This window comes from Aspergillus stella-maris, assembly GCF_047715825.1.
Source record: "Aspergillus stella-maris strain CBS 113639 unplaced genomic scaffold BDV14scaffold_4, whole genome shotgun sequence".
Classification (NCBI taxonomy): domain Eukaryota; kingdom Fungi; phylum Ascomycota; class Eurotiomycetes; order Eurotiales; family Aspergillaceae; genus Aspergillus; species Aspergillus stella-maris.
In genome coordinates this window covers 366,659-392,054 of record NW_027396798.1, presented here as the reverse complement: position 1 = coordinate 392,054, position 25,396 = coordinate 366,659, and the positions used below count along the sequence as shown (strand labels likewise).

General features: G+C 50.8%; 12 protein-coding genes and 2 non-coding genes across 14 annotated transcripts; 8 read left to right on the top strand and 6 right to left on the bottom strand.

The window, feature by feature from the left end:
* Nucleotides 1–25: 25 nt before the first annotated feature.
* On the bottom strand, nucleotides 26–818 carry BDV14DRAFT_195876 (uncharacterized protein; the record flags this gene model as incomplete). The annotated part of the gene is made up of 2 exons (XM_073772320.1): nucleotides 26–402; nucleotides 476–818. The coding sequence occupies 2 exons, from the start codon at nucleotides 816–818 to the stop codon at nucleotides 26–28; spliced, it is 720 nt and encodes a 239-aa protein (XP_073632576.1).
* Nucleotides 819–2,650: 1,832 nt separating this feature from the next.
* Nucleotides 2,651–3,285, top strand: BDV14DRAFT_195875 (uncharacterized protein; the record flags this gene model as incomplete). Its single annotated transcript, XM_073772319.1, has 4 exons — nucleotides 2,651–2,834; nucleotides 2,888–3,013; nucleotides 3,063–3,188; nucleotides 3,242–3,285. The coding sequence occupies 4 exons, from the start codon at nucleotides 2,651–2,653 to the stop codon at nucleotides 3,283–3,285; spliced, it is 480 nt and encodes a 159-aa protein (XP_073632575.1).
* Nucleotides 3,286–3,582: 297 nt separating this feature from the next.
* BDV14DRAFT_164863 (CTAG/PCC1 family protein) lies at nucleotides 3,583–4,641 on the top strand (the record flags this gene model as incomplete). Its single annotated transcript, XM_073767253.1, has 2 exons — nucleotides 3,583–3,758; nucleotides 3,812–4,641. Coding segments are annotated over exons 1-2 (338 nt in total), but the record flags the coding sequence as incomplete, so codon positions are not given.
* A 128-nt stretch (nucleotides 4,642–4,769) lies between these two features.
* Nucleotides 4,770–4,841, bottom strand: BDV14DRAFT_t20. Its single transcript has one exon. It is a non-coding gene; the product is annotated as a tRNA-Arg (tRNA).
* A 143-nt stretch (nucleotides 4,842–4,984) lies between these two features.
* Nucleotides 4,985–5,960, top strand: BDV14DRAFT_85513 (DIM1 family thioredoxin-like protein). Its single transcript, XM_073777698.1, has 5 exons — nucleotides 4,985–5,168; nucleotides 5,218–5,251; nucleotides 5,351–5,398; nucleotides 5,462–5,704; nucleotides 5,772–5,960. The coding sequence occupies exons 1-5, from the start codon at nucleotides 5,088–5,090 to the stop codon at nucleotides 5,795–5,797; spliced, it is 432 nt and encodes a 143-aa protein (XP_073632573.1). The 5' UTR covers nucleotides 4,985–5,087; the 3' UTR covers nucleotides 5,798–5,960.
* Nucleotides 5,961–6,174: 214 nt separating this feature from the next.
* On the top strand, nucleotides 6,175–7,448 carry BDV14DRAFT_85478 (translin). The gene is made up of 7 exons (XM_073777697.1): nucleotides 6,175–6,303; nucleotides 6,390–6,426; nucleotides 6,501–6,554; nucleotides 6,619–6,752; nucleotides 6,827–6,932; nucleotides 6,986–7,221; nucleotides 7,292–7,448. Exons 1-7 carry the CDS (start codon nucleotides 6,238–6,240, stop codon nucleotides 7,361–7,363), a joined length of 705 nt encoding a protein of 234 aa, XP_073632572.1. The 5' UTR covers nucleotides 6,175–6,237; the 3' UTR covers nucleotides 7,364–7,448.
* An 84-nt stretch (nucleotides 7,449–7,532) lies between these two features.
* BDV14DRAFT_195871 (glutathione peroxidase) lies at nucleotides 7,533–8,156 on the bottom strand (the record flags this gene model as incomplete). Its single annotated transcript, XM_073772318.1, has 2 exons — nucleotides 7,533–8,053; nucleotides 8,114–8,156. 2 exons carry the CDS (start codon nucleotides 8,154–8,156, stop codon nucleotides 7,533–7,535), a joined length of 564 nt encoding a protein of 187 aa, XP_073632571.1.
* Nucleotides 8,157–9,062: 906 nt separating this feature from the next.
* On the top strand, nucleotides 9,063–9,134 carry BDV14DRAFT_t22. The gene has a single exon. It is a non-coding gene; the product is annotated as a tRNA-Arg (tRNA).
* A 1,373-nt stretch (nucleotides 9,135–10,507) lies between these two features.
* On the bottom strand, nucleotides 10,508–13,056 carry BDV14DRAFT_85468 (nucleoside phosphorylase domain-containing protein). The gene is made up of 2 exons (XM_073777696.1): nucleotides 11,926–13,056; nucleotides 10,508–11,872 (listed from the first exon to the last, which is right to left on the bottom strand). Exons 1-2 carry the CDS (start codon nucleotides 12,938–12,940, stop codon nucleotides 10,596–10,598), a joined length of 2,292 nt encoding a protein of 763 aa, XP_073632570.1. The 5' UTR covers nucleotides 12,941–13,056; the 3' UTR covers nucleotides 10,508–10,595.
* A 322-nt stretch (nucleotides 13,057–13,378) lies between these two features.
* BDV14DRAFT_164855 (F-box domain protein) lies at nucleotides 13,379–14,781 on the top strand. Its single transcript, XM_073767252.1, has one exon. The coding sequence runs from the start codon at nucleotides 13,513–13,515 to the stop codon at nucleotides 14,650–14,652; it is 1,140 nt and encodes a 379-aa protein (XP_073632569.1). The 5' UTR covers nucleotides 13,379–13,512; the 3' UTR covers nucleotides 14,653–14,781.
* BDV14DRAFT_164854 (uncharacterized protein) lies at nucleotides 14,782–16,220 on the top strand. The gene is made up of 2 exons (XM_073767251.1): nucleotides 14,782–15,224; nucleotides 15,278–16,220. The coding sequence occupies exons 1-2, from the start codon at nucleotides 14,949–14,951 to the stop codon at nucleotides 16,088–16,090; spliced, it is 1,089 nt and encodes a 362-aa protein (XP_073632568.1). The 5' UTR covers nucleotides 14,782–14,948; the 3' UTR covers nucleotides 16,091–16,220.
* A 17-nt stretch (nucleotides 16,221–16,237) lies between these two features.
* BDV14DRAFT_164853 (putative PHD transcription factor) lies at nucleotides 16,238–19,628 on the bottom strand. Its single transcript, XM_073767250.1, has 2 exons — nucleotides 17,595–19,628; nucleotides 16,238–17,545 (listed from the first exon to the last, which is right to left on the bottom strand). The coding sequence occupies exons 1-2, from the start codon at nucleotides 19,114–19,116 to the stop codon at nucleotides 16,368–16,370; spliced, it is 2,700 nt and encodes an 899-aa protein (XP_073632567.1). The 5' UTR covers nucleotides 19,117–19,628; the 3' UTR covers nucleotides 16,238–16,367.
* Nucleotides 19,629–19,856: 228 nt separating this feature from the next.
* Nucleotides 19,857–21,104, top strand: BDV14DRAFT_85439 (oxidoreductase, 2OG-Fe(II) oxygenase family). Its single transcript, XM_073777695.1, has 2 exons — nucleotides 19,857–20,280; nucleotides 20,356–21,104. Exons 1-2 carry the CDS (start codon nucleotides 19,925–19,927, stop codon nucleotides 20,945–20,947), a joined length of 948 nt encoding a protein of 315 aa, XP_073632566.1. The 5' UTR covers nucleotides 19,857–19,924; the 3' UTR covers nucleotides 20,948–21,104.
* Nucleotides 21,105–24,868, bottom strand: BDV14DRAFT_85436 (putative C6 transcription factor (Mut3)). The gene is made up of 4 exons (XM_073777694.1): nucleotides 24,226–24,868; nucleotides 23,381–24,167; nucleotides 22,724–23,335; nucleotides 21,105–22,675 (listed from the first exon to the last, which is right to left on the bottom strand). The coding sequence occupies exons 1-4, from the start codon at nucleotides 24,509–24,511 to the stop codon at nucleotides 21,262–21,264; spliced, it is 3,099 nt and encodes a 1,032-aa protein (XP_073632565.1). The 5' UTR covers nucleotides 24,512–24,868; the 3' UTR covers nucleotides 21,105–21,261.
* Between the last annotated feature and the right edge of the window lie 528 nt (nucleotides 24,869–25,396).

Genomic DNA, 25,396 nt, shown 5'->3' with positions numbered 1-25,396 from the left:
CATCATTCCCATAGGAGACATTTAGCTACGCCAAGTATGTAAGAGCCCAAGCAGCAACTAGGGCAACCCCTACCTTCGACCCCGGCGCCAGAACACACCCCCCATCAGTCGGCACTGCATCACCACTATCATCAGTCGTACTACTTCCGTCCTCTGCTTCCGTCCCATCAGGTTCCGCCGTTGAAGTCGCCGTCGTACCAGTTGTACTTGACGTAGTCGTACTTCTCGTCGTGGTAGTCGAGCTCTTCCCCTCCGCAAGCATAAACTCCACACTCCAATACCACTCCGCATCACTTTCAGGTAACTCGCCGCGCTCAAGACTATCCTCGTAGAGACCCATTGTAAAGGGGAGTTCGTCGTAGAGGAGTTGCCAGTTTTCGTATGGAGCCGAGAGATTCCATACTGTGACCAAGTACCAGTCAAGTTAGCTCCAATGAACTAGTACTGTTGAATCAAGTCTGGGTTAGTCTCGTACCGTAACTTGTACTCCCGGCTGGAATATCAACATCGAATTTATCGCATTCGGTATTTATAAGCCACCCGTCGCAGGTTGTATCGTTTGGGCCGAGGCGCCAGAGAGCACCGACTTTGCCGAAGAGTTCGATTGCTAGGGGTCCGGAGCTTGCGGGGGGTGGAGACCAGGAGATGGTGTATGGTGCTCCGACTGTGATTGTTTCGCCGCTGGAGGGGCGGACGATGGCGGCGCTTGTTGGTGCTGGAGAGGGTTCCGGAGATGCAGTGTTTGTGCTGGTCTGTGCTAGCGCTCTAGAACCGTAGAGGAATGTGATTGTGCAGAGGAGCAGATAAGGGTTTCGCATTTTGTATTACCTTGTAGAAGACTCGATACTTTGAAATAGATCTTTTCGCGACATCGTGCCAGAGCCGCAGGGGCATTATTTAAGTGCCTTCCGTTTCCCGCGTCTTTACTGACGGCACACAGGAATACGAGTGCATCGGCCTCTTTTAACTCTAAATAGAACGGCATGGAGGGCCAAGGTTCCTTGGCCGGGCGCGTCTCGTATTCCAGGCAACAGAGTTGGACTGTCGAGAGATAGCTCCAACCTCGAAAGAAGTCCATGTGCACTGAGTATCCTACCCCACGAATTCAAGCTTGAGAATCATGGACGCCCCATTCCCAATACAGATCTCAACCCTAAAGACAATGCATCGCATGACAATGTGGACGAACCAGACATTCTCAGCAAGATCAATCGCTCGATTCGAGCTGATTGTGGAGCGACAACGTGTGCCATTAGGCAGAGCCATCGACTTCTCTTATAATAATTCGAAATAGGCTTAGATAACAAAATGCGCCACCTGAACTTTCCATAGTGGGCGATCCATTGTCGAGGTGGACTCGACTCGAGGTATGCCCTTGCAGGGGAGGGTTGGGCCAGAGCATTACTCGTTCAGCCATAAAACACAATGACACCAAACGAACTGCTTATGAGCAAATTATTGTCGATGACACCTTCACCTGTCGTGCTTTTAGGCTCTTTCGGCGCCTCCAGTCATTGGCGCGTTGTGTAGATCGTTAGTGTGGGTACCTCTAGCGGGATGCGGGATTCAGGGACCAGGCGAGCTTTGCCCATGGATGTCTCTCAATGGCGCCTCTGCTAATTTTTGGCCAGAGCCAGACTGTCAGCTCCGGGTGTTTTTCGAGGGGAAATCGACGTTGAGCTGTCGCAGTTCGCGACTATGCACCGCCTGCAACTCATCTACTCTGTATTGTCGTAGACAAGCAATACCAAGGTACGCCACTGCCGAGAAAGACTGCGTCATTGACTTGAGAGAAACGGGGCATTGGAAGGATAGTGATCCTATAGCTAAGCTGCTTTCATTGAAGAATTGGCGTATGGCGTGAACAAGAGTCGGGCATACGGCATCCGATTCCTGGCGCTGCTGCTTGGGTGGATACAGGAGGAATTACGGGACCACTATTTGCCTGCAGAACCAAAGGTAATGCTTCTTGCTCCCTGCTTCCCGGCGGGTTGTTCTCGCATCGGTCATGGCTCAAAGAAAGAGTCGGGAGAGATCAGCATCATGTAATCTCTTCTGTCGCGCTTTGTCTGTACGTATGGTGCCATCACATCAAGGGTACTCAGGAGACATTGTGAAAGCCAGCTTTCCATGGCCAAAGAAGCTGAAGGCCTGAAGGCCAGGGTTTCTTCCAGCGCATTGCCTCTGAGTCTGAGATACGAGGAGGTACTTCGAAACTTTTGGTCCGTTCGACCGCAGTCGTACCTAGGAAACCTCTATACTTCGCCCTCACAGCCGGTAGAGGATCACAATAGCCATCCTCGGACTAAAGTAGAGCAATATCATTGGCCCGGATATCTTTTGTCTATTGTCGATCGCTCTTTAACGGGCCTCATATTACAGGCGTCATTTTTCGTTCTTCTGAGGTTATATGCCTCAAGCGTCGTCCGGACCGCTCCAGATCTGCAAAACCAATGTCAGCTTGGGCGTTGTGCCAAATAAATAGGGGATTGGGAGTGTCCATAATGAAGTGTATTTAATCCGTCGTAAATCCCGAAGGATGCGCTCTCTTTCTCTCAACCAGCGCTCAAAGCTTCCTTCCAGTCTGTCTATTCTGAAGCCTACCAGTTTCTCCAGTCGTCTTTACCTTTCCTACCATTCATCGTTCATAATGAAGTTCACCGGAATCATCGCCTCTCTTGCTATTGCTAGCACTGCTGCTGCTGCGGCTGTCCCCATCCTCGACTTGACTCAGGTTCAGACCACCGTCACTCATTTGGATGGTGTTATCAGCGACGTCGAGAGTGCTATTGCCGGCGGTTCCATAGTCAAAGACCTCTCCGTAGTCTCAAACGGTATGTACTGAGCCCGCCAACATGTCAATAAGGTTTCAAGCTGACTGCTCTAGAACTATCCGGAATTCATGACCTGCTGAACGGCTTGGTCGGCAGCGTTGTCGGCGCTGTTGACTCCAACGAACTGCTGCAGGGTGTCCTTGACACCATTGGTGGCGTTGTTACCACAGTCGTCAACAGTATGTCTCCTAATCTCGTCGGTTGAAGATGGTGCTAACATACGTCTAGCTATCGGTTTCAATGACCAGGTTCCTGATTTCGGCATTCTATCTGAGAAGCTCGTGAGCGGTATTCGAAGTGGCGAGGTTGATGAGGCCGGCCTTCAAGACCTTTTGACAGTTGTCGGTGGTACCAGTAAGTCTTGTCATTGATATTCAACCGGCTTGTCTGCTGACCACAACGCATAGCTGGCCTTGCCAACCTCAACAAGCTCCTCTCGCAGTCGCAATAGACAGTTTGAAATGTTTTGTGGCAGGGTATTTGACTGTGGGATGTGATGTTGTTTCTGATCATGGAGCTGACCAAAGTTCCTACAATCGGGACTCAGTGGACGTTTGACCGAGATGTATTTTTACCGTATGATCCTATGGATATAATTAATAAAGACAATATCAAAATAATCTCATTGCGCAGTATAATGCTATTTGTCAGAGTCACCCCAAATAGTTGTCAGAAGTAAAGAGAGACGCAAAAGGAGTGAGGAAGGGAAGGAGCGCGTTCAGCCCAAAAAGGAAGGAAGCACCAATCACAATGACTAATCAGCTCCCCGCGGAGGTTTCAAGATTGCGAAGCATTTCTTGCGCAAGGAACAGCATCAAACTTCATACAACTCAAAACTTATCTTCAGAAGTCTTCTCAGAGCCCAACCTTCTCTTTCAAAATGTCTACTACGCAGCCCTCCGACACCGAGTTCCCCTGCACCCTGTAAGTCGAGAGACAAACCTCCCCACTACCCCGCCAAACTAACATTTCCATAGCACAATCTCCCTCCCCCTCCCAAGCAATCGCCTTGCCTCCTCTGCCCTCCGTGCCCTTGAAGTCGACGCCGAGCTCTCTCCCCACGTCCGGCGATCGTTCGCTCTGAAGGCACCCAATGCCGAAGACCAAGGAAAGGAAGGTGATGAGGGAAAGACGGTTCTTGAGACAACCTACAAGGCTACGACCAACCGCATGTTGCGAGTTGCGGTTAACGGGTTTATGGAAAGTCTGGGGGTTGTCCTTGGGGTCATGGAGGAGTTGGACGTTGACGTGTTGAACGAGGAGAGCAATGAGTAACGGGCTGGCTCTTGGAATCAAGAAATGGATGAGGATGTCTACCTGAACACTTCCGCGGTGGATGATGGTATGGCTGTGGCCTTTTTATGGTGAACGGGCCTGAGCTTTCAGAGTCTCTTATCTGTCAAGCTTCGGGGACTTCGTCGACTGCAGATTTGTCTGTCCCAATCCTCCTCGTCGGCCCAGAAAACACGCGCCAGCGCCCAACCACCGAGGCCCGTATCGTTACGCGGAGCGAATTGATGAGGGTCAGGAATACCTGTCGACGCGAGACGCACCCACGAGCTCCCAGACCTCATCCCAAATCTGTCGTCAACATCGACGTGTGTCACCAGGTGCAAACCACTATCTGCGCCGGACTGTCTGAGACATAAAAGATAAGGCCTTCAAGATAATCGCGAGCAGTTGGTCAGAGATATAGAACCGATCAAATAGCGTCGCACAGATTGGATATGGGGACCGAGGAAAACAAATAGAATTCGCCCAGCTGTAGAAATGAAATGAAATGTCTTTGAACATGATGATATAAGAGTACAAAAGTTAATCTACGAGGGACAGAAACTGGACATCATAAATTCAGATGTTGCTGAGTCGTCTCGCATCGGGCGTCAAGGCCGGAAAGAAAGAAAAAAAAAAAATTGAAAAGCGAAAAAGAAATGTTGACCGACGCAGGGGTCGAACCTGCAATCTCTTGATTCGTAGTCAAGCGCCTTGCCATTGGGCCAGCCGGCCTTGATTGTTGAAAGAACGAGTCACAATTGGATATATTAACCAAACAAAGCGTTCTGCCATAAAATCACACACACCGCCTGTCCACCTTCACATCGATAAGAGGGACAGGCCGGTCTTGGGCAGCCGCAACATAAAAATTGTCCACGTGATCCGCAACATAACTCTGCCTGTCAAAGACAACTTCTTCCAACGAACTAGATATACTATCACCCTTCCCAAAAGTCTTGATTACTTGTATCTGTCGACATGGGTTCCGTCGTCCTGCCTCATTTGCGCACGGCTTGGCACGTTGACCAGGCTATTCTTTCCGAGGAGGATAGACTTGTCGTATGTATTCTGCTCCATGATTGAACATCAGATGTTAATTGTGAACCAGGTTATCCGATTTGGTCGGGACCATGACGTTGATTGTATGTCCACCTACTTCCCTTGACCTTAAAATGACTTGGGTTGAGCTCAACAGCGAAGCAACACCAAAAGTGACATCACTAACACCACCACCACCACAGGCATGCGTCAAGACGAAGTCCTCTTCAAGCTAGCCGAGCGCGTAAAGAGTGAGCCCTCTTAACCCCTCCACTCATCCCTTCCAACGTAGCGTCTAACCAAGAGCACCACAGACTTCGCAGTAATCTACCTCTGCGACATCGACGAAGTCCCCGAGTTCAACACAATGTACGAGCTCTTCGACCCAATGACGATCATGTTCTTTTTCCGGAACAAGCACATCATGTGTGATTTTGGAACGGGTAACAATAATAAGCTCAATTGGGTGCTGGAGGATAAGCAGGAGCTTATTGATATTATTGAGACGATTTATAAGGGGGCAAGAAAGGGTAGAGGTTTGGTTGTTAGTCCTAAGGGTGAGTTTTCTTCTTTGACTTTCATTTGTTCTGCTCTCTGTGTGCGTTTTTGCTAATGGGGTTGCAGATTACTCTACGAGATACCGGTACTAGGTGGTCCTCGCTTGCCGAGAACGCTGTACTATGTGGTGGAATGGGACGTCTGATTATCCTAGGATACCTCTCTGGGTCTGACTTGTGGTGTTGCCGCTACGGGCAGCTCACTTCTTGATTAATGAATAATGATACCTAAGACATGACAAAGAATCTCCGAAACAACCATCTGAATAACAAAGCCCGTAAACATAAACCTCTTAACCAGACATGATCTCCCTCTGGTATACTCTCAAATCAGTAAATTTCATCATGGGACATTTTGAGGAAGCACTAGTCATGCATATTGCCCGATCTCCTCATTCTATGTATGCCATAAGAGCCTCAGGCAACAGCCCCACAAAGACCGCGGAGATCTCATTCTTGACGTAAATTCCACCAAGCATCAACACCGTCCCATCTACACCACGAACCCAACTCATCCCAGAACGGAAATCAAAATGATCGACCGCGCCATCTTCGAGAGCCTACAGGCTAAAATTGACGAGGAGGCTGCTGTTCGCGATGTATGTTCTTTCCATTCGAATAAGTGCAGGCGAGCGCCAAGCTTAGCTTCAGAACACATGAGAACACAAGACTGATATCAGCTTAGGAACTGCGTGAGACTGTGCAGAATCTCGCGAGGAAAGGTTCGTTTCATCTATCTTCCCTCTTGGTATCTCCCGCTATATGCGAAATCAAGAGATCTTAACACAGCCCACAGGCCGCTCCACCCAAGCCGTTCTCTCACGGGCACACTCAACACCAGCAGCACAGCGTACGCCAACTCATTTACCTATCCCTCCATTCTAGCTATTTTGAGACGCTAATATAAAGAACAGTCGACCCCGTGCTGCAAGACGCAACCCAAGAGATCCTCTCCCAAAAAGAGGAAATCACCCGCTTAAAGGCCGTCGCCGACAAGCATCCGTTTTACAAGTATAACGGTGTTTGGTCAAGGGATTTGCAAAATCTTGTGCGTCTACTTCATTGCCATCACGCTACGGCGGCTGAGTAGGGGATTCCATAGGCTAACAAGTCACCGCACAGGTCGCGTCAATCGAACTCACCGCGTGGCTAGGCGGATTTAAAGAGTTCAAGGCTTCTGAGACCCAATCGTTCTTGACGATCGAGGAAGTCGGGCGTGTTCTTGAAGGTACACCATTCCCATCTTCACCTCTTCTTCAAACTCTAACCTCCCCTTCCCAGTCCCCGTAAACCTCAAACTAGAAGACGCCTTCCACCTAACGCTAGAAGAGTACCTGCTGGCTCTAATTTCGATGATCGAGGAACTCGCTCGGCTAGCTGTTAACTCGGTAACACTGGGCGACTATGGTCGTCCCACTGTTATTGGGAACTTCATCAAGGAGCTGTTCAATGGGTTTCAGTTGCTGAATTTGAAGAATGATACCCTGCGGAAGAGGAGTGATGCTATTAAGTATAGTGTACGTTCCCAATTTCTTACTTTATTCTGGTTTAGATGCGTGGGTGGTGCTAATATAATTGGCAATGCAGGTCAAGAAGGTTGAGGATGTGGTATATGATTTGTCGCTGAGGAATCTGATTCCCAAGGGTCAGGGTGTTTAGGTTCGTGGAGGGAGATATGCAGCGCATTGACGGTGATATTAGATGCTGTGATATCATGATAAGACAGACAAGACTGATAGTCAATGAAATGGCCAACGGCCATCAACTTAAACAAACAAATGAAGTATAAATACTGGTATCATAGTACATAACAAGGTAAGGCATAAGATTACGCCAACTTGGCACTCTCCTCACCACCCTTCTTCGAAGCCAACGTCCCCTCCTTCTCGGCCTTCTCAATCTCCTTAAGGATAGTCTCCTCCAACCCCTCAGGCTTAGTCGTACTAGCCCACCGTCCAACAACCTTCCCATCAGCCGAAATGAGGAACTTCTCAAAATTCCACTTGATCCTCTTCAACCCCAAAATACCAGGCTGGCTCTCCTTAAGCCAAGTCCACAACGGGCTCGCATTATCGCCATTCACATCCGTCTTGCCGAGAACAGGGAATGTAACGCCGTAGTTCACCTGGCAGAACTCCTGGATCTGGTCGTCGGAGCCGGGGTCCTGGCTGCCGAACTGGTTGCAGGGGAAGCCGAGGATGACGAAGTCGTCGGGGCGCTTGGACTTGAGCGACTGGTAGAGAGTTTCGAGGCCCTTGAATTGAGGTGTGAAGCCGCATTTTGAGGCGGTGTTGACGACGAGCACGACTTTGCCTTTTAGGGGAGTGAGGGGGTAGGCGTTGGACTTTTCTGTTGGGGGCGAATGTTAGTACTGGGTGGGGTGAGGGGTAAGCAGGGATCGTGACGTACTGTCCACGGGCTCAAAGTCGTAGAAGGTAGTAGCGGAAGACATGGTGCTGAATCGAGCGCTTGTATGCAAAGGTGCGAAAGGTTGTAGTCGAGAGAGAAAACGTCGGTGGTATAGACGTGAGGGGCTCTTAAATAAATACGGAGACAGAAGAACAGTGGCACCACCAAGAAACCGAGAACTGGGAACCGTCGCCTTATGTACCTGTCGCGTTGAACCTTGCACCGGCCAGGAACTAAATCTGAGTAATCGCGGAGGGCGTGATAGGGCAGTTGAACAATTCGCAGGCAAATGCATGAATGGATAACGGGTGGAATAGTGGAGGGGAAGCCAATGAAGTTAGCTCCGAGGTTCGCGGAAGGAGCCAGAAGCCCAGAACAGAGGGCTGTGGCGGCATCCCAGGCAGGCTTGTGAGGGGCGCCGGGGCCCGGATGCCGGGTGCACAAGCTGCCGACCTGCACACCAACTTTGTCAGCCATCCAGTCCAGAACTATGAGATCATACCATCCTTCATATGCTTTCGTTCCTGAATAGGCTGCTGCTCCGTCAAACGGGATGAGCCTCGTATGCGTAAACGGCGGAGTCAACGACGAGACATGTCTACTGTGGAGCTGTATAAGGCTTAGCACACCAGAATTCCAAATACTTTTGTTCCCGTTATCCGTGGCTGTATACACGGTACTCCGAGCTTCAAATATATATTACGACGGTCGAGACTGCCATTGCTTAGATATCGACCGGTAGGCTTCCAGCATCATGCGAGATACTCTCGGCTCGGATATAGCAGGCTGCCTAAATAGTTGAAGAATTTGAAATCTCATTGTTGGGGAATCAAACCTGAAGAGATGGCTCTTTTTCTCTCGATGCAAGTAAGCCAAGTCCATCGCAAGTGCTTTGTAGATAAATTATTAAATTATGTAGCTGATTATGATTAAGTATTTCAACAAGCAAGGCCGGCTGGCCCAATGGCAAGGCGCTTGACTACGAATCAAGAGATTGCAGGTTCGACCCCTGCGTCGGTCAACATTTCCTTTTGCATTTAGTTTTTTTTTTTAATCTCAGGATTCGAAGCGGCTTGGGGTATTATTTTACCTAAAATTATGTACAATGATCTATTTAATGAGGCCCGTTATAGTTGTACACAGTCGCTCCCTCCTGGTGAATACAATCCACGTTGCTCCTGTCTTTATCGTTAACAGCACTACGCAGGATCGGAAGGTGCGATCGTCGCCTGATATATATACGGCAGGTGCGACGGATGTCTCAGTGGCGTTGTTCCTTCTAAGCCCGAGTCAACACCCAGACTATGCTAGCCCTCTGATACGTGCAATGGAGGCAAGGTTTGCAATATAGGCAACTTTAGCACGTGTGACTCGCGCGTCCCCTGCTGCACCTGAACCCCATGTAATTCTTCCAGAAACTCGATGCCCCCTTGTCCAGCCCAATACTGCACAGTGCGCCCCCTGGCGTCCTTGGAGTCTTTATCCGCTCCTCGCTTGCACAGCAGCCTAACGGCATCCTTATGCCCGTACTGAGCCGCTGACGCCAGTGGTGTTTGACCGAGCCGATCCTTTGCTTCGATATCCGCTCCCCGGTCAAGGAGGAGTGTGATCATGCTCGTGTGTCCATGTTGCGCTGCCCAGCCGAGGGCGGTTACACAGTCGTCATCTCGCGCGTCGATGTTTGCCCCGGAATCAAGGAGAATTTTAACCGTTCCATCGTGCTTGTTTTCTGCGGCGTGGTGAAGGGGCGTCTGATCGAATATATCTTTTGACTCTGTGTCTGCGCCGGCGGCAAGTAGTAACGTCACCACCTCTTCGTGCCCTTTGTGAGCAGCCCAGGAAAGTGGTGACTGGCCGCCCATGTCGGTGGTCTCTACCTTAGCATGTTTAGAAAGAAGCATCTCAACGACTTCCGCACGGCCGGATCTAGCAGCAAGCGATAATGGCGTCTGCCACCTCCTATCTTTCACATCAATCCTGACGCCCCTGGCTAACGGTCGCCGGAGTGAAAAGCCAGGGCCTTGAAGCAGCAGTCTCACAATGTGAACGTTACCTCTGGATGCAGCTAGTTGCAACGCCTGACGACCGTCATGAATGTCATTCCTGGACCTCAGGTCTATACCTGGGGTGCGGAGTAGGACTTTGACCACTGGTATAAGATTGCAAAAGGATGCAATGACGAGTGAAGTGAAATATTCCGGTTCTTCATCGTACTCCCAGTGCCAAAATAGCCTCCACCAAGTCTGGCCGCGGCCAGACTCCGCGTCGCACACTTTCATCAGTGCCGGTAGCAAACTCTCGGCTTGAATATCTGAAGCATAGAAATGGAACATCCAGTAGTGAGCTGAGTAGCTTAGGAAAGTGAAGCGTTTGATGTATTCAGATGCCCTCAATCCCTTACCCAAGGGTTGTGTTTCAAACTCGGTAAATAATAGATGCCAGAGGCAGATTTCGGCAAGAATGCGATCCGATTCAACCAGATCTAGCGAGTGCTGCCAGCGGTTGATTGTGAGCAATGTCCTTTACAATTCTCGTTGAGCAGGAATTCTTTTGCGGTCTGATGTAGTAGATATATTTTCGAGTCGACAACGGTAACAAAAAGACCGCATAGGTCACGAAGAACCAGGCGAAAACGTTCAGTCGATCTGAGATTTAGATCGCTGTACGAGGAATGGCTTTTCTTCAGCGATAACGCCACATTCATCTCGTCAAGGGTGAAAGGGCGCGTTGCTGCCACAATGATATTCAAAAGCCGTCGAGTTAAAACAACCTCGCGACTCTTGGACAATATTTTTTCGTAGGCTTCGTTGACGGTTTCCGGGAGGTGCGAGGTGATTTCAATAATTCCAAATTTATCGATATCAATGCTGCTTTCGATATAGTCTAAAGTGAGATAGACCCACAAGTATGTCCTGTTGGGAACACGAGTAAGCTTCTTCAGTAGCAGGCTTCGCTCATCGTCTCTCATGTTCATCTTCTCCCCAATGTCCTTGACTTTGGCTTTCACAAATATGTCAATCTCTCGTGAGATTTTCTGCATCTCTTCTTCATTTTCACCGCTCAGGTGGATGACTGGAACTGCCTGTTCGAGGGAATGGAACTTCTGGCGGATCTCCGTGTAGGGACGACTCGTCAAAAGGAACTTGATCCTGGCTTTGTTGTCGACGGTGTAAAGCTTGCATATTGATCTGATGAGCTTAGATCTGCCACTGTCCTTGCATTCGTCTAGTGCATCTAGGAAACAAACAATTTCGCCAGCATTGTTGTCTTGCGCGGCGCGCATGAAAATATCCCAGAGCTCACTGAAGGAATCTGTGATTGTTGGCTTGGTCTCGAATTGTTCAATGATTGACTCGGTAAGTAGTTCCCGCTTCTGAAAAAACAGCTGGTGTAGTATGCAGGAGAGAGCCCCTGTGGCTGTTTGCTGATCTTCGAAATCGTTCTTGAAAAAGAAGTAGCAAGTCGTTCGAGACCGGGAACTTGGAATAATGGAGTCGACCAGATATCGGCCAAGGACTGACTTTCCACAACCTGGATCAGCAGACACCCAAAGCAGTTTGGAGAGAGTGCTGTCCTGCCATTGCCGAAAGTGTCCATGCGTTGTGAACCACTCGCATGTTCCCGACACCCTATCTGGATTTCGATCTTTTCGGTCTTTATATGGGCATGAATAGAGTTTCTCGAGAGTTTGGTTCTGCCTGGTTCTTAGCCTCGTGTCGTTGTAACCAAAAGACGATTGCGGTATGTGATTAGAAGGAGCTGTAAAGTTATTAGCACGCCCGTCATCTTTGTATTCCGGCTAGTCAACATACCGGCTTTCCATTCATCTAGGAAGCCCTTCATAACAGAAGCCGCAGTAGCTGCTGCGTAAGCTTGCCATCTTTTGTTCTTGTGGCTGTCTGCATAGTCGCAGACTCCTTTGATGACGAGAACATGAGGAAAGGCTTCCCATATGCCAACGCCCTCCATCTCAAATGCAATAACACCATCTCGAGCGGCGACTCCGTCGCGAACTTCACCGGACTTCATAACGGTGTCACCAGAGGCAAACAATCCTAGATGGATTTCCGGTTTGTACGCAATAGACCGGCGCTTACGGTTTGTTAAGTGAAGTCTGTTGCATCCAACCTCTTCACAATTTCTGTCAATTGAGTCATCACATGTAGTCGAGGTACAATCATCGCAATCTTCAGGTCTGTGGTGCTTGTGCTGGTACTTAGGGTCGAACAGCTTGTCTTCTGACGCACCCGGATAAAGTGCTCTGTTCGATTTTTGTCGTAAAACTTCGAGATGGTGCAACATTTGAGTTCCGAGGCCGCCTCGCCCTGGGTGAGTTTGTAGCTTAGCTAGAATTGAACGGAGCTCCGGTCGTGGTCGCGGGAGATTATCCCGAGACGAGTCCTTTCGCAAAAACTTGTTGTCAGGATACTGTCTCCCAAAGTCATACTGAACGAGCCCTTCACTGATGACAACATCACCGAGGAGAATCTCCTCTTCTTGTCGCTTCAAAGGTACCCCGCCACAAACACCCACAACAAGAGTGAGCTCAATCGCCGAAAAGGTCGCACGAAGGCAGGCTGCAGCTGTGGCAGCCGCGACCTTTCCCATCCCCGGCATGTGCGCTAGGACCACATTATGCAGCCCTATCACGCCAGTCGAGTAAGCATTTGAGTCGCCTGGAGCCCTTTCATAGTTTGTATCGTATCGCTTGTCGAAAAGATCCTCCACGGCGCCCGCTTCGAGAGGAAGAGCACATATTATCGCTACTCGGAAGTCCCTCTTGTCTTTTGGCCGCGGAGGGACTCGTGTAGGCGGAATAGTCTGCATGTCGATCCAGTATCAAATCATGGATGCATGACTGCCTAAGCATTCAGCAGCACAGAGAATCTGAAAAGCAAATAGTCCGATACCTCAATCTGCAAGGCTGTCTGAAGAAGAAAATAAAGGCGAGAGAGATGGGGCATTTGGCGCTTTAGTCGGGCAAAGGGCGAAAAGACACAGCCTCGCGTTGAGGCTGCGACTGCGGCTCAAAGGCTATAACCGGCATGTTGAGCGAGATGCTAGAGAAATTGCAGACTAACGCCACGGACAAATGACAGGCGTGTTCTAGCGTGGTCATGACTCGCAACAAGACTGTTGTGTTTAATTGTTTGTATTTTGTTGTAGAGTGCAGAAACACGGATGATGTCTTATCGGCGGAAAAAGTGGGCCCGACCCTCACGGGTCACGACGTCTGGACTCTGGGGTCTCCTTCCTCTCTCCTGCAACACTCTACCTCCGCCATCACCTTGACTACTATTGACCTGTCCATGCTTGAATACTGCAGGCAGACCACTTCCCTCTGCGGAACCTTTCATAATGCCACAATTCCCCAAATATCACCTTGACAGACCGCAGTAATGGCGTCTCCCCTCGAGTTGCTACCAACCGAGCTGCTCGACGAGATCATCGACTGTCTTTCTTTCTCTCCTCCCTCCTCGAACAGCCTGCACCAGCCTCCGACAGATCAGCTCACGAGATCGCGAACGCGGGACCTGAAGAACCTCTCCCTGTCATGCCTTCGCCTCCTCGAGCTCGTTCGCCCCGCGCTCTTCTCGCACGGTTGTTTCGAAATACAAGACATAGAGGCATACCTCTCGTTCATTTCAAAGTCGGAATTGAGTCGATATATAGCATCGATCGTGGTGAAAGGATGCATTGGCTCGAATAACAAAGAGAGTTCCGGGCCGCCGTGGTGGCGACGACTGTTGAGTTCAATTACACTCAGGCGCTTGACAGTCGTCGCACCACCTACGGCCATTGGGGAGATATTCGGAATGCAAGTACCTCAGGAACATGCCTGGGCGTTTGAAATACCCTTCCAGATTGTACAGCTAGAGTGTGACTGGCAGAAATGCAAGCCCGCATTAGCTTCGAATGAACAGTCTACTCTTTTAGACTGTCTCCCGTGGTCATCGATGTTATTCAACGAGTCCTCTTCGCTGAAAGCATACAATCACTACGAGTACTTTCTCTATCAAGTTCCGTCGATCATCCACCGCTGGGGCCCATGGACACCAACTGAAACCGACCATCTATCCCCATCACTCTCGTACTTGACGTCATTTACCTACGTCGCCGTCTTCCCCTTCTACAACCACGTTCAACAAGTTCTCGAAGCTGTGGAACTAATGACAAATCTGCGCACGCTAAAGATCCAGCTCGGCCCAACTCAGAACAATCGAGTAACGGAGCTGGAGCAGCGCGGCTCCATGGATCCCAGCGATCCCTGGATGGAACTTGCAACAGGCTACTCGCTCATCGCCCATGCTGTGAGGGGCCTAGGAAGGAAATGCTATCTTGAGAAGTTTATTGCTTGCGATTATGAGATGGAGGCCGTACGAGCTGAGATTGATGTTATCCTGGGGGACATTCTATGCGATGGGCCTTGGAGTCACGATGGAAAAGGGACTTGGACTAAAAAGCCCGTCATTGATGGCGTAGATGGTCACGCAATGGCAACTGTAGAAGATGTAGATGCTCTTGATGTACAGATTTAAAGTGAACATAGAACCTCTGTCTATACAGCATACAGCACCGCGCAATATATGTATGCCTGAGTTATCAGGCTGCAACACAGGTATAAAGTGGGATCGCCGGCTCCGCAATAATCTGATCCATCCATGCGTTCTACTTCTACAACATCTCCATAACATAGAACTACCACCTGAAACATTACAGCTATGCTCGCGTCTTACAAATCCATATACCACAATCAATTCTTATCAACAAAGTGAGCAGACCTAAATACAACCCCACAATCCATAACACCTCAACCACCAACACTGCAACCGCAATGACATCGACATCTACATACACATACACATCTAGAGCTGGAACCACCCCAGCAGAACCAGTCCTAGCCAGTTCCCTTCTTCAATCAACACCAACATCTACCCAGGAGACAACACCTTCAGGTTCTTCTACGGCAAGCTGGAATCTAGCCACCGACATTGAAAAGGGCCTATTCCCGCCTTCGAAAGATGACGTCTTCCACCCCGGGAAGGTAATCGGGTTTTCGAAATTACGGGGTCGATTGAATGAGGCGGGTGATGACGAGGAGGTTGGCCAGGTATGCTTTTTCCACCTATTCCCCTCGAAAAAGCCGTTATTAACGAAATCTAGTTCCCCCGGCACCTCTTAACAACCTGGCTCTCCAGCCATAGCAACCATCAAGCAAGGTCTAAAAGGGCATACATAATCCACCCGCAAACAAGCAATATATTCTCGCCCCAGTCACTACTCAAATCCCTCCTCTCCCATCACCAAGGTCAAGAGAGTTCAACCGAAGCCAAGAAAAAGGCAATCTCCCTCCTCGACGCCGTAACCCTCTTCCCAGTCCACGACTTTGCGTCAGCTATAGATGCGATCCACGAGATATCAAAGAGACTATCTCAAGAACAAGAACAAGAAGGGGTCCAAGACCAACAGTCTCCAACAGAAAACGTCTTAATCATAGTCGGACTCGACAGCTTAACGGACTCCATTATTCGGTCGTCGAGTGCGCTTCGTGGTGCGGCGGTTTTGGCTGGCGCTTTGAGGACGGTCACGGGGTTCAGTAGGGGGTGTAAGGGGGGTCTTTCTGTTTTACTTGTTAATACGAGTCTTGTTGGGCCAAGTCCATACCAGTCTCAAGCGAACCGCACCCACAACCAACCCCACCATCCTCAATGCGGTTTCGAAGGTAACGCAACGGGAACGACCGGGAGTGGAGGTGGAAGTGCCGCTGGCATCCAATCCGCCTTTACCGCGCCAGATACAAATCTCTTCCCGAGCCTACTTATGAAGACGCTTGATCAGGGGGTCGATACGCATTTACTGCTTTCGAGGGATAGGGGGGAGAATGTCGTTGAGGTTATTAAGGATCGGGTTGGGGAGGGCAGTGGGAAGTGGTGCGTTTGGCCTCCTAGCTCTAGGGTTGAAGGGGTTTCGAGGTGAATAAAGGTCATAGAGTAAGGGTGTGTTGTTCGAGATTGATTAGATGTGATTTGATTTCTTTCCTGTTGTTTACCTGGAAGGTGTTGTGGATGTAGATGTGGTGTATATTGCATTATACAGAGAGTGCGCCGGTTATGCAACTACGAGACCAAATGAACTCCGACCCCAAATGCTAACTTTTAGGTCTAATTCCGTGCCCTCCAAAGAAGATAATGTAGGGGTATCCACTAAACTTGAAATATAATGCTAGAGGCTGAATGTAGATAGAGCTAGGAACTCAGCTCCCATTTTGCACAATGCCGTTCGCATTGCCATGCCCATTCCCATTCGCGAGAGCATTCGCATTCGCATCGCCATCTTCAGCCCACATTCTCAGAACCGCTCTTTCAACAACGCCCTTCGCTTCCTTCTCGCACTCTACCAGATCATCTGCCAATGTGCGCTCCTCAAACGCAATGTCCTGCTGCTGCACTTTAATCCACTGCTTATGCCGCTCGCAGCGCTTCTTCGTACAGACTCCCTTCGTCAAGGCCTTGACACTGTCCTCGTCTCCATCCATAGCAGTGTCGCCATTGACGTCAACGCTATCATAAGACTTGGGATAACTAGCAGCTAGAGTGTCAGGATTTCCAGACTCAAGAGCATTCTTTCCTTGTTCAGAAAGACGCCACTCGTCGAATTCCTCATCGGACCAGGCAAAGCGCGAGTCGAAGCCGCAGATATCTTTCCAGCCGCCTTTGGGGTCTTTCTTCTTCAGTGTGTCAAGGATGGATTTCGAGCGTTGGCGGACGAGGGATAGGAATGTGTTACGGGCAGCGAGCATCTCGCGGCGGTGGAAGAGGTCGGAGCGGTGTTGGCGGAGTTGATCGAGTCTGGACTCTTCGTCGGGGGAGTAGGTTAAGCCTGGGACGGATGTGTCGAGGCCGAGTTTGTTTTCCTTTGGTTGGGATGCAGATGGCGAGTCTGGGTCTTCTTCTTTGACTTTTCCTTCCTTTTCTTCTTCTTCTGTTTCGGGTGGAGGAGATGGCGGGGGCGAGACGATGTGTGATCCGAGTTTGCGGAATTCTTCTGCTGAGCCGACGGCCATTATCACGGCTGCGAGATCACCGAGTGTGAGGACGCCGCCTCTGCTTCCGAGGTCTTCCATGCCGGTGTCTTGTTCGTCTTCGATGTGTGAGTCGTATTCGCTGTCATCGTCGACTGGTGTTGGGGTGTGGGTGCGAGAGCCATTAAGGGCGGTTCTGAGCATCGACTTTGGTCTTTGACTGATTAATTGTGCTGAGAGATTCGGGTTGGGCAGTCCGCACTTCTGTCGCATGAATTCGAGCCCGTGTTCGTCTGAGCAGTACTTGCTAGGATTGGGACCGATGAAGCGCGCGGGCTTGCGGCACTCTACCAGTCGGCACATCGGCTTCCATGTTGTCCATCCTTTGCCTCTTTCCTTGCAGTTTGGACCTAAGCTGGTCAGTATATATAGTCAAATAGAAAATTAGGTGATACTTACAAATATACCGCTCGATGAGCTCGGCATCGCGCGGGTCAATATTGACACACTTCCCATGAAACCAATCCTCACAACCGCCATCACATCCAATCATCCAGGTATGATTGTCAGGCCTTCGGCAGATGCAGAATATCTCGCCTTCATCAGTGTCTTCCTCTCCATCTTCCTCTTCGTCCTCGTCTACCCCCGCCTTAGTTTTCTTGCCCCCCCTCTTCTTCGGCTCAGGCGCTGGCGAGTTTGCTAGCGAAGCCGAGCTTTGCTTCCTCATCCCAGGCGCCTTGCTTGCACGAGATGATGAGGGCGTTGCAGAGCGGCGGCTGTCAATACTCTCATTGTCGTTATCGGTCTTGCGCTTCTTAGTCGAGGTCTTTCTTCCAATTCCTTTCTTAGTCCCAAGCGCTGCGCGTTTAGCAGGCGGTTTGATCGACCCCGCAGGGGAGGAACGATCCGATGAGGATGCCCGCGAAGCTTCGCGGGTTTTCAGGCTCGCAATCTTCTTTGGTGTTGGGTGCTCCTCTGTGGTGGGATCTGCCTCGGTGCTCAGAGGCACACCTTCGAGATTCGGAGCAGATGGCTCAACCTTGACCGATGGTGCGGGAGGTGTTGGTTGATGAGGCGTTATTCCAGGAAGACCATCGTAAAGATCAGCCCAAGTTATAAGGTTCTGTAGACCGACGCCGGATTCAGCTTCAGAGATTAACTTCGGGACCCTGACTTGTCGGTGTACTTTGTCTGTCTTGACGAAGCCAAAGTACCCTGCTTCTCGCCAGCCGATGAGACCCATGATCCGATGGTTATTCACGACGATATTGTGTAAAAGCATGTTGTTGTGGACAAGGGGAAAATTCCCGCGTGCTTCGTTCTCCCCAAAGAGTATGCTGTGTTCCAATTCTCCGGACCCCGATGAATGCGAATTGAGCTCGCTGCATACGTAGGATGGGTGGCCGGGGCCAGTATCGTTGCTTATCCGGTCCGACACGATGCGACACTGCTGCTTCATGAGCTCAATCTGCTGCGGGGAAAGATGTCTCCAGGCGACATCCAGCGAAACCCCAGGAAGTCTAGACTCGACCGTGACATTCTTCCCAGATATCGTCCCGTAGAAGAGGATCTTCGGCACAGCAACTTGCAACTCCTCCAGTGTCTCCTCTGCCCTCTTTGACGCACCGAGCTCGTTCGCATTCAGCAGCGAAAACTTCTGGGCCGCCGCACCCGTCGCATCTTCTTCGTCAACCCGAATAAGGATGCTGCCAGCAGCATACGCCTGTCGTGTACCGTCCACGCGTAAAGAGTTCTCCGGTGTCCAAAGCGACTGCACGGTTTCTTCCCAGTACGCTTGTACGTCGGGGTCGTGGTTGTACCAACCGCTGTACTTGGGCGTAAAGTCATCGGGCTGCGGCAGGTAGCGACCGTAGTGTATGCTCCGTTGTCGGAATGGGTCATCTTCTGGGATGAGATCGAGGTTGGTTTCGTACGGGTTGATCCTGGGGGCATTGCCCGGCGCGGAGGTGTTTGCGGGCATAGCGACAGACGGCCAATTGGGTGCAGCACCACACGCCTGGATCACGTTCTTCCAATCTGATCAAATGGACCTGGTTTATATATCTCGCGCTGGTGGATAGAGCGCAGTCTTCGTATTGCTTCAATATCTGGTCTTCACCGTCACGCTGGTCCTAGTCACATGCGCTCCGCGCACCGGCGTAGGGATGGCCGTTAGAAGAGCGACATTGACAAATTGCCGTGGTATTGTGTCTTCAATATAGTATGAATGATTTCGAAGCCTAACAAAGCAAGCACCAACCAATTTCTTGCTTGTTGCAGGCCAACGCAACGACAGGGGCTCTTCCGCGGGTGGTGGATAATGCGAACTTGGCTGGATGTGGCTCCGGCTGCGGTGCGTGTCCCAGCAAGCGGCGGTGAGCTGTCGTCAGGGGATAGGGCGATATAAAGCAGGTTCCAGAAATGCTGAAAATCTTGAATTCCTTAGTAAAAGTATCTGTAAGTCATAGGAAGTTGCAAGAAAGGAACAACGACGCAGCACGCGAACAGGAAAATTGCGCGGTCGGCGACGCGGAGAGAAGGAGATAAGATCGACACCATAAAGTTAAGGCAAGAACCCTTATCACAGGCGGTGAAGCTGCTCCCCGATCTCGGTGCTTATCGATAAGAAAAGTCCAGGTTAGCAGCCGATCAGAACCGCATCAGGTGATCCAGCCCGGCCTTATCGCCGGCTATAACGCCATAACGCCCGGGAATGCGACAACGTCTTCCCTGCACCACCAATCCAATCACAGCTCGACTCTACTTTCTGGGCTTTCTTTATTCTTAGCATGCAGATACCGAAAACGAATATACATCTCTCTCTCTCTTCGCTCTTTTATCTTGTACCGCTTTACTTTCTCGTTATAAATCCGCTCTTGCGACAATTCCTCCCGGCGGATTCTGGATCGGCGATCTACGCATGGCAAGATGATAATTTCTATGGAGACGAGGAGGAGGATACATCGCTGAACCTCAATCCCGATGTCCTAAGTCTAGACGATGGCGTTCCGTTCTCATGCGACTACGGCGACGGCGAGAATGGGGAGGATAATTACAAGGTGCATATACTTAACCAGGCTCCGCTGGTAATCTACATTGAGGACTTTCTTTCAGGTTATGAGGCAGACCATCTCGTGAATATTAGGTCCGTGCCTACTCACTTCCGCTCAGCTCTCCCTACTCAACCCAAAAACCCAACTAATAAAGTCTTCCCTTCTAGCAAACCACACTACACCCCCTCAACCCTCTACTCCTCCTCCACCGACTCCCTTCTAAACCGCACCGACACAACAAAACGCCTCTCGGACCGCGCCCTCCTCCCTCGCAACCCCGTCGTGCGGTGCATAGAATCCCGCGCTCATGCATTTCAAGGCTGGAAACCACACCTGTACATAGAACGCATGTGGGCGCAGCGGTATAATGCGTCGGGCCACTACATCCACCACTATGATTGGGCGGGTACGGCGAGGGGACGGGGTGGGGATCGATTAAGTACGTTTATGGTTTATTTAGCGGATGAGTGTATTGGTGGGGGGACGAATTTTCCGAGGTTGAGGATGCCGAAAGACAAGAAATGGTGTCGGTTTTTGGAGTGTGGTGGTGGGGAGGATACAAAAAAGGAGGGAAGTCAAAGGCAGGGAATAACATTCAAGCCGATAAAGGGCAATGCGGTCTTCTGGGAGAATGTCGGGCCTGATGGGCGCGGGTGGCCGGAGACATGGCATGCGGCGTTTCCCGTTGAGGAGGGGGAGAAGGTCGGGTTGAATATTTGGTCTTGGTATCAGCCTCCTAAGGGGCGGTGGCGGTCTTAGCCCAGTCTTCCGGCTAGGATTTAGGTGTTGATATCCGTGGAGATGGACATGGAGATGTATTTATAGATAGATATTTTTATTTTGAGTATTTTATATGGTATTATATGCGCTATAGACATGGACATAGAATGAAGATACAGATATATCAAGAAATATAACACAATATGAACAAAACTATTTGGTATCCGCAACGCCTGATATCATCCGAACATAACCAAACCAAACCAAACAAACCATATCCAAAATGCATCCGGGCCGGTCATTATATTTTCGTAGATGTAGTTGTAGTCATCACATCGCATATACTGAGGCAGCTACCCAATATTCATCCACTGAGTCCAATCGTCATTAAACCCGTTCTTCATGTCGCCGCCACCAAAGATATCATCTAGCGGGACACCAGGGAGATCAAGACCGGCGTTGAAGATGTTCTCATCTGGTATAACGAAGTTTTGATCGTTGCCGTTGCCGTTGCCGTTGCCGTTGACATTGCCATTGATATTCCCATTCGCACCCCCATTAGCAGGCATCTGCTGCATGTTCGGATCAGCGACGTAATTAGGCTGCTGGTCGATACCGTAACCCTGCCAGACAAAGTTCTGGTTCGGGATCGAGACAAGGTCGGGGCTGTTGACTGCTTCCGCGGGCGTGGAGCCGTGGGATATTGTGGGGGACTGCATGTGGGAGCCTGGAAGACGGCCGGAAAATGCGGCGCCGATGCTGGATTGTGGGGTATTGTTCTGGAACAGCGGGAAGCCGCCTAGGCTGTCTAGTGATCGGTTGAGGTTGGAATTGTTCTGGTCGACTGCGGTAGGCATTGTAGGGAACGCGGCATTGGCATCAAAGCGGAAGTGGTCGTCTTCCAGTGTTGACATGGGTTGCGTTGGATAGGCGAATGGATCATCGGAGGGGAACATTATCGGCATGAGATCGGGGAAGCCAGAGGTATTCGGTAAGCCGTGGTTGAATTGTCCAGGGGTTTCCCGGATAGGTAGTGCCTGAGGTATTGACGGGGTGGCACCCGCTGACGGCGGCGTTGGTTCCGGCGGGGTTGACATGTTGCTTGGGGGTGTCCCGGCGGGTTGGACCCATGATCGACGGTTGGCCCGTGGCTTGGCGGGAGATCGAGGTGCCTGATTACCATCTAGGCTCTTTGGGGTTTGAATGCCCTCCTGCTTGGGCTGACGGTTGAGTAGTTGTGTTGGGAATGTGCTTGCTCTCTGCACTGGTTTGATGTCTGGTTCAGGTGCTTGGCTCGCAGATGGGGCTGGTCGTTTCAAATTGACTTGCTTCTTCGAGCTCTGTCGATTCTTGAGTAGTTCGGGGAGGTTCTTGAAAAGACAGTTGAGGCTTTGCGAGCAGCGGTCGGCTGCGAGACTCTTCTTTGCTAGGCCTGCCAGCGTATTCTTGCCCTCCATGGCATCTTTAAGAACACCATCCTTGGCTGTGGGAGAATCTGGATTCTCAAGCACGAAGAAAAGTAGCGATAAGATGGCGAAGTAAGTGGTATACATGGTAAACCAGAACGAGCCATTGAGCAGGCCCTTTTTGTGCATTCCGGTGGTGATGTGGACGATGTTACGGGAAACACTGACACAGGCAGCCGCACAGGCGTAAGATCGTCGGTCCACCCCGCGGGCTTGCGAACCGCTCGATACGTAGTGGAGGAAGGGTCGGTACATGACCATCTGTGCATGAGCGTAACTGATGCGGAGAAGTTGCCGTATCCTAAATACATTAGCAAAGTGTCCAGTTGCAGAGGTACAGGAAGCATACCGTTCGATCTGCGGGGATACTTCCGTCCCCGGGCGGAGAGCAGCAGGAAGCTCTTCCATCCAGGTTTGAAGATCACGTTCGATCTCTCTAATCTTGGAGTGGCTCACGACGTAGCGTTGGTCGGACTTGGACTTGTGCTGGGCGGTCTTGAGGGGGTAGATGTATTTGACAATCTTCAAGACGATGATCGATAGTCTGGTGTGTGCATTGGCGCCGACCATGGCGTGGATCCGGCCTTCTGGTGTTGGGAGTATGCCGTTCTCAGTGATAAACTCCCCATCGATTGACATCGGATATTCTTGGTCGATGTCGTCATCGCTCAGCATCTGCGGCAGACCGAGCAAAGTGCTCACGTAGACATCCATTTTGCGAATTACCCAGAAGATGCGCCTCCGCAGTTCGCGCTCGATTGGATTGAAATCTGCAACTACCGACCGATGCAGGCCGAGTCGCAAGGCGGAGCGCAGAGCAATACCGACATATGAATAGCAGGTGCTCAGCTTGGCGGATGATTGGAGGAACAAGACCATGAAGCAGATCGCCTGTAACGAGGATAGGTCGCGACAGTCGGTAATCTCCAGCAGCTGTCGACCAGCTTTGAAGTATTGGAATCTGTAAACATTAGCGCAGTTCATTCAATTTTATCTGTTAGCATACCCTTGACCTATGGCAGACTCATAACCAGACACATCCAGGGTCCCCGCCCCATCGTCGGAAAATAAACAGCCAACCGACATCACGATGTAAAGCAGCGGCAGAAAAGAGTTCTCCTCATTGGTGAATTGTTCCGGAGGCAGATCGTAGATTCGGTTCAACAACGCATAGAACGATGGCTCGTGCACAAACCGAATCAGCGCACACCCATCCTCCAAAGCGTTGTGACACAGACGTCGTGCGACATCCCGAGGCGGCAAATCGTGGGTTGGAGGCAGGGATGGTTCTTGCGGGGATTCGGACATGGACTTGGGGCTGTCCAAGAAATTCTGCAGGGCGGGCCGCGTACGCAAGGGGATTTCAGTCCCGCCCGGCTGGGAAACCCCAAGCTGCTTGCGGAGTCGGCGGAGGAAGATAATTCCAGATGTATGTCCATGGTAATCCCAGTGGCCTTGGTCGTCTAGATCGAGACATCCGGACTTGTCGACCATTGACTCGAGCAAGGACTCGTCGTTCCCTGCTCCGTCCGTCGGAGCTTCCGCGGAGGTATTTGAGTTTTGTTGTTCCGAGGGTTGCGGAGGTTGCGCCGGAGGCTCCTGGAGCTTCTTTTGCTTGATCGCCAAGAGAAGCTGCTCGGTTGCGTGGACATCGAACTGCGGGTCGTCGAGATTCAAGTCGGGGAGAACGACATGGAGGAGGGCTTCGGCTTTGTGAAGGCGAGTCTCGAGCGCTTCGACATATTGCGGTGCGGGGTTGCGGCGGCGATTTGAGGGCTGATCATAGGTACATTCTAAAAGATCAGCGGGTGAGTAGAAAAAGAAAAGAAAAGAGTGGGTTGAGAGAGTTACCATAACTGTAGACAGTGCAATGGGTGCAGGGCTGCTTCCCATCGCACTTGATTTTCTTGCGCCGACACTCATCGCAGGCCCGAGTAACTCGGCGGCGTTTCTGCATTGGCAGCGGGGTCTTCAACTGCTTGGCGTCATCGGGCGCAGGATGGTCAGCCGCGAAGTCGTGGGAGAGAGAATTTGCATGGTCAAAGTCGCCGTCGTCGTGAGGGTATGCAGAGTCTGGCGAGGGGTCCTCGTCGCCCGCGTTATCGGCGGCGAAGAAAGGCGCGGACGGAGTTGCCATGGAGGGCTTAGTCGGATCGCCGCATTCAAGATCGACTGAACGCACTCGAGAGTGAGACGGAGAATAGATAACTTATATATCGAGCGATAGAAGATAAAGTAATAGGGGCGTAAATGGAGGCTCGCTATCGCACCTCCACGGGGAGTGGAAACGCTTTACCGAGTCATGGAAGGCACAGAGACGGAGTTGAACGAAAGCCGAAGAGAGCAGTTCTCTTCTGGTAGATGTGATATAGTGCAGGAGATCAGGAAGACGCAGTTAAGAGACAGTGTGACGCAAAGGAGGATGAGTCAAGAAGCGAGTAAGCAGTGGATTGAGAGAAAAGAGCTGGAAGGAGATCGGCGACGTACGGTTATGCGACAGAAGAGAGAGCGAGCAGGGCGTTGTGTCTCGACCAATCCTGTGGGGATTCAACTGCGATATTTTTGATGATTAATCGCGCTTCACCACGACTCTACCACTTGGTGAGTTCCTCTTCACTAGACTAATCTCTGACTACTCTAGTCTACCCATTTGTCCGGTTCTGCACTTCTTCTACAGTTCAGAGTTTGACAGTCCTTGTGGGTAGAACTCGAGAGACTCAGGGAGTCTGATACTGCGTCCCACTGCGGGCCATACTCTAGTCTCTGCCGCTCCATCCCAAAGACACAATATGCAGCTCGCATCCTGGCGTCCCAGTCTTTGTTCGTTCGTCTTGTTGCAGTCTGTTGGCTGTCCTTTGTCCACCAATTGCATGGTCCTGCGCACGCACACTAAAAGGCTTAGTCCTCTCAGCTTGACACTCTAGGCCTCGATCAGATCTAGCGCTTCGGGCCACTCCGTCTGTTGAGGTACGGTGTCAGTGTCAGGTACTGTTGGACTAGAGGGTTATGGACTACGAAGTGG

Bases quoted from the DNA above. Each gene is read 5' to 3' on its own strand.
- BDV14DRAFT_85513 (XM_073777698.1), top strand. From the start codon at position 5,088: ATGGGTTCCGTCGTCCTGCCTCATTTGCGCACGGCTTGGCACGTTGAC. The intron at 5,169-5,217 runs GTATGTATTCTG...ATTGTGAACCAG, and splicing joins CCGAGGAGGATAGACTTGTC to GTTATCCGATTTGGTCGGGA. The intron at 5,252-5,350 runs GTATGTCCACCT...CCACCACCACAG, and splicing joins TCGGGACCATGACGTTGATT to GCATGCGTCAAGACGAAGTC.
- BDV14DRAFT_85478 (XM_073777697.1), top strand. From the start codon at position 6,238: ATGATCGACCGCGCCATCTTCGAGAGCCTACAGGCTAAAATTGACGAG. The intron at 6,555-6,618 runs GTACGCCAACTC...TATAAAGAACAG, and splicing joins CTCAACACCAGCAGCACAGC to TCGACCCCGTGCTGCAAGAC. The intron at 6,933-6,985 runs GTACACCATTCC...TCCCCTTCCCAG, and splicing joins AGTCGGGCGTGTTCTTGAAG to TCCCCGTAAACCTCAAACTA.
- BDV14DRAFT_85468 (XM_073777696.1), bottom strand. From the start codon at position 12,940: ATGCAGACTATTCCGCCTACACGAGTCCCTCCGCGGCCAAAAGACAAG. The intron at 11,873-11,925 runs GTATGTTGACTA...ATAACTTTACAG, and splicing joins CCTAGATGAATGGAAAGCCG to CTCCTTCTAATCACATACCG.
- BDV14DRAFT_164855 (XM_073767252.1), top strand. From the start codon at position 13,513: ATGGCGTCTCCCCTCGAGTTGCTACCAACCGAGCTGCTCGACGAGATC.
- BDV14DRAFT_164854 (XM_073767251.1), top strand. From the start codon at position 14,949: ATGACATCGACATCTACATACACATACACATCTAGAGCTGGAACCACC. The intron at 15,225-15,277 runs GTATGCTTTTTC...AACGAAATCTAG, and splicing joins ATGACGAGGAGGTTGGCCAG to TTCCCCCGGCACCTCTTAAC.
- BDV14DRAFT_164853 (XM_073767250.1), bottom strand. From the start codon at position 19,116: ATGCCCGCAAACACCTCCGCGCCGGGCAATGCCCCCAGGATCAACCCG. The intron at 17,546-17,594 runs GTAAGTATCACC...TGACCAGCTTAG, and splicing joins GCTCATCGAGCGGTATATTT to GTCCAAACTGCAAGGAAAGA.
- BDV14DRAFT_85439 (XM_073777695.1), top strand. From the start codon at position 19,925: ATGCAGATACCGAAAACGAATATACATCTCTCTCTCTCTTCGCTCTTT. The intron at 20,281-20,355 runs GTCCGTGCCTAC...CTTCCCTTCTAG, and splicing joins GACCATCTCGTGAATATTAG to CAAACCACACTACACCCCCT.
- BDV14DRAFT_85436 (XM_073777694.1), bottom strand. From the start codon at position 24,511: ATGGCAACTCCGTCCGCGCCTTTCTTCGCCGCCGATAACGCGGGCGAC. The intron at 24,168-24,225 runs GTAACTCTCTCA...CTGATCTTTTAG, and splicing joins TTGCACTGTCTACAGTTATG to AATGTACCTATGATCAGCCC. The intron at 23,336-23,380 runs GTATGCTAACAG...TAATGTTTACAG, and splicing joins GAGTCTGCCATAGGTCAAGG to ATTCCAATACTTCAAAGCTG.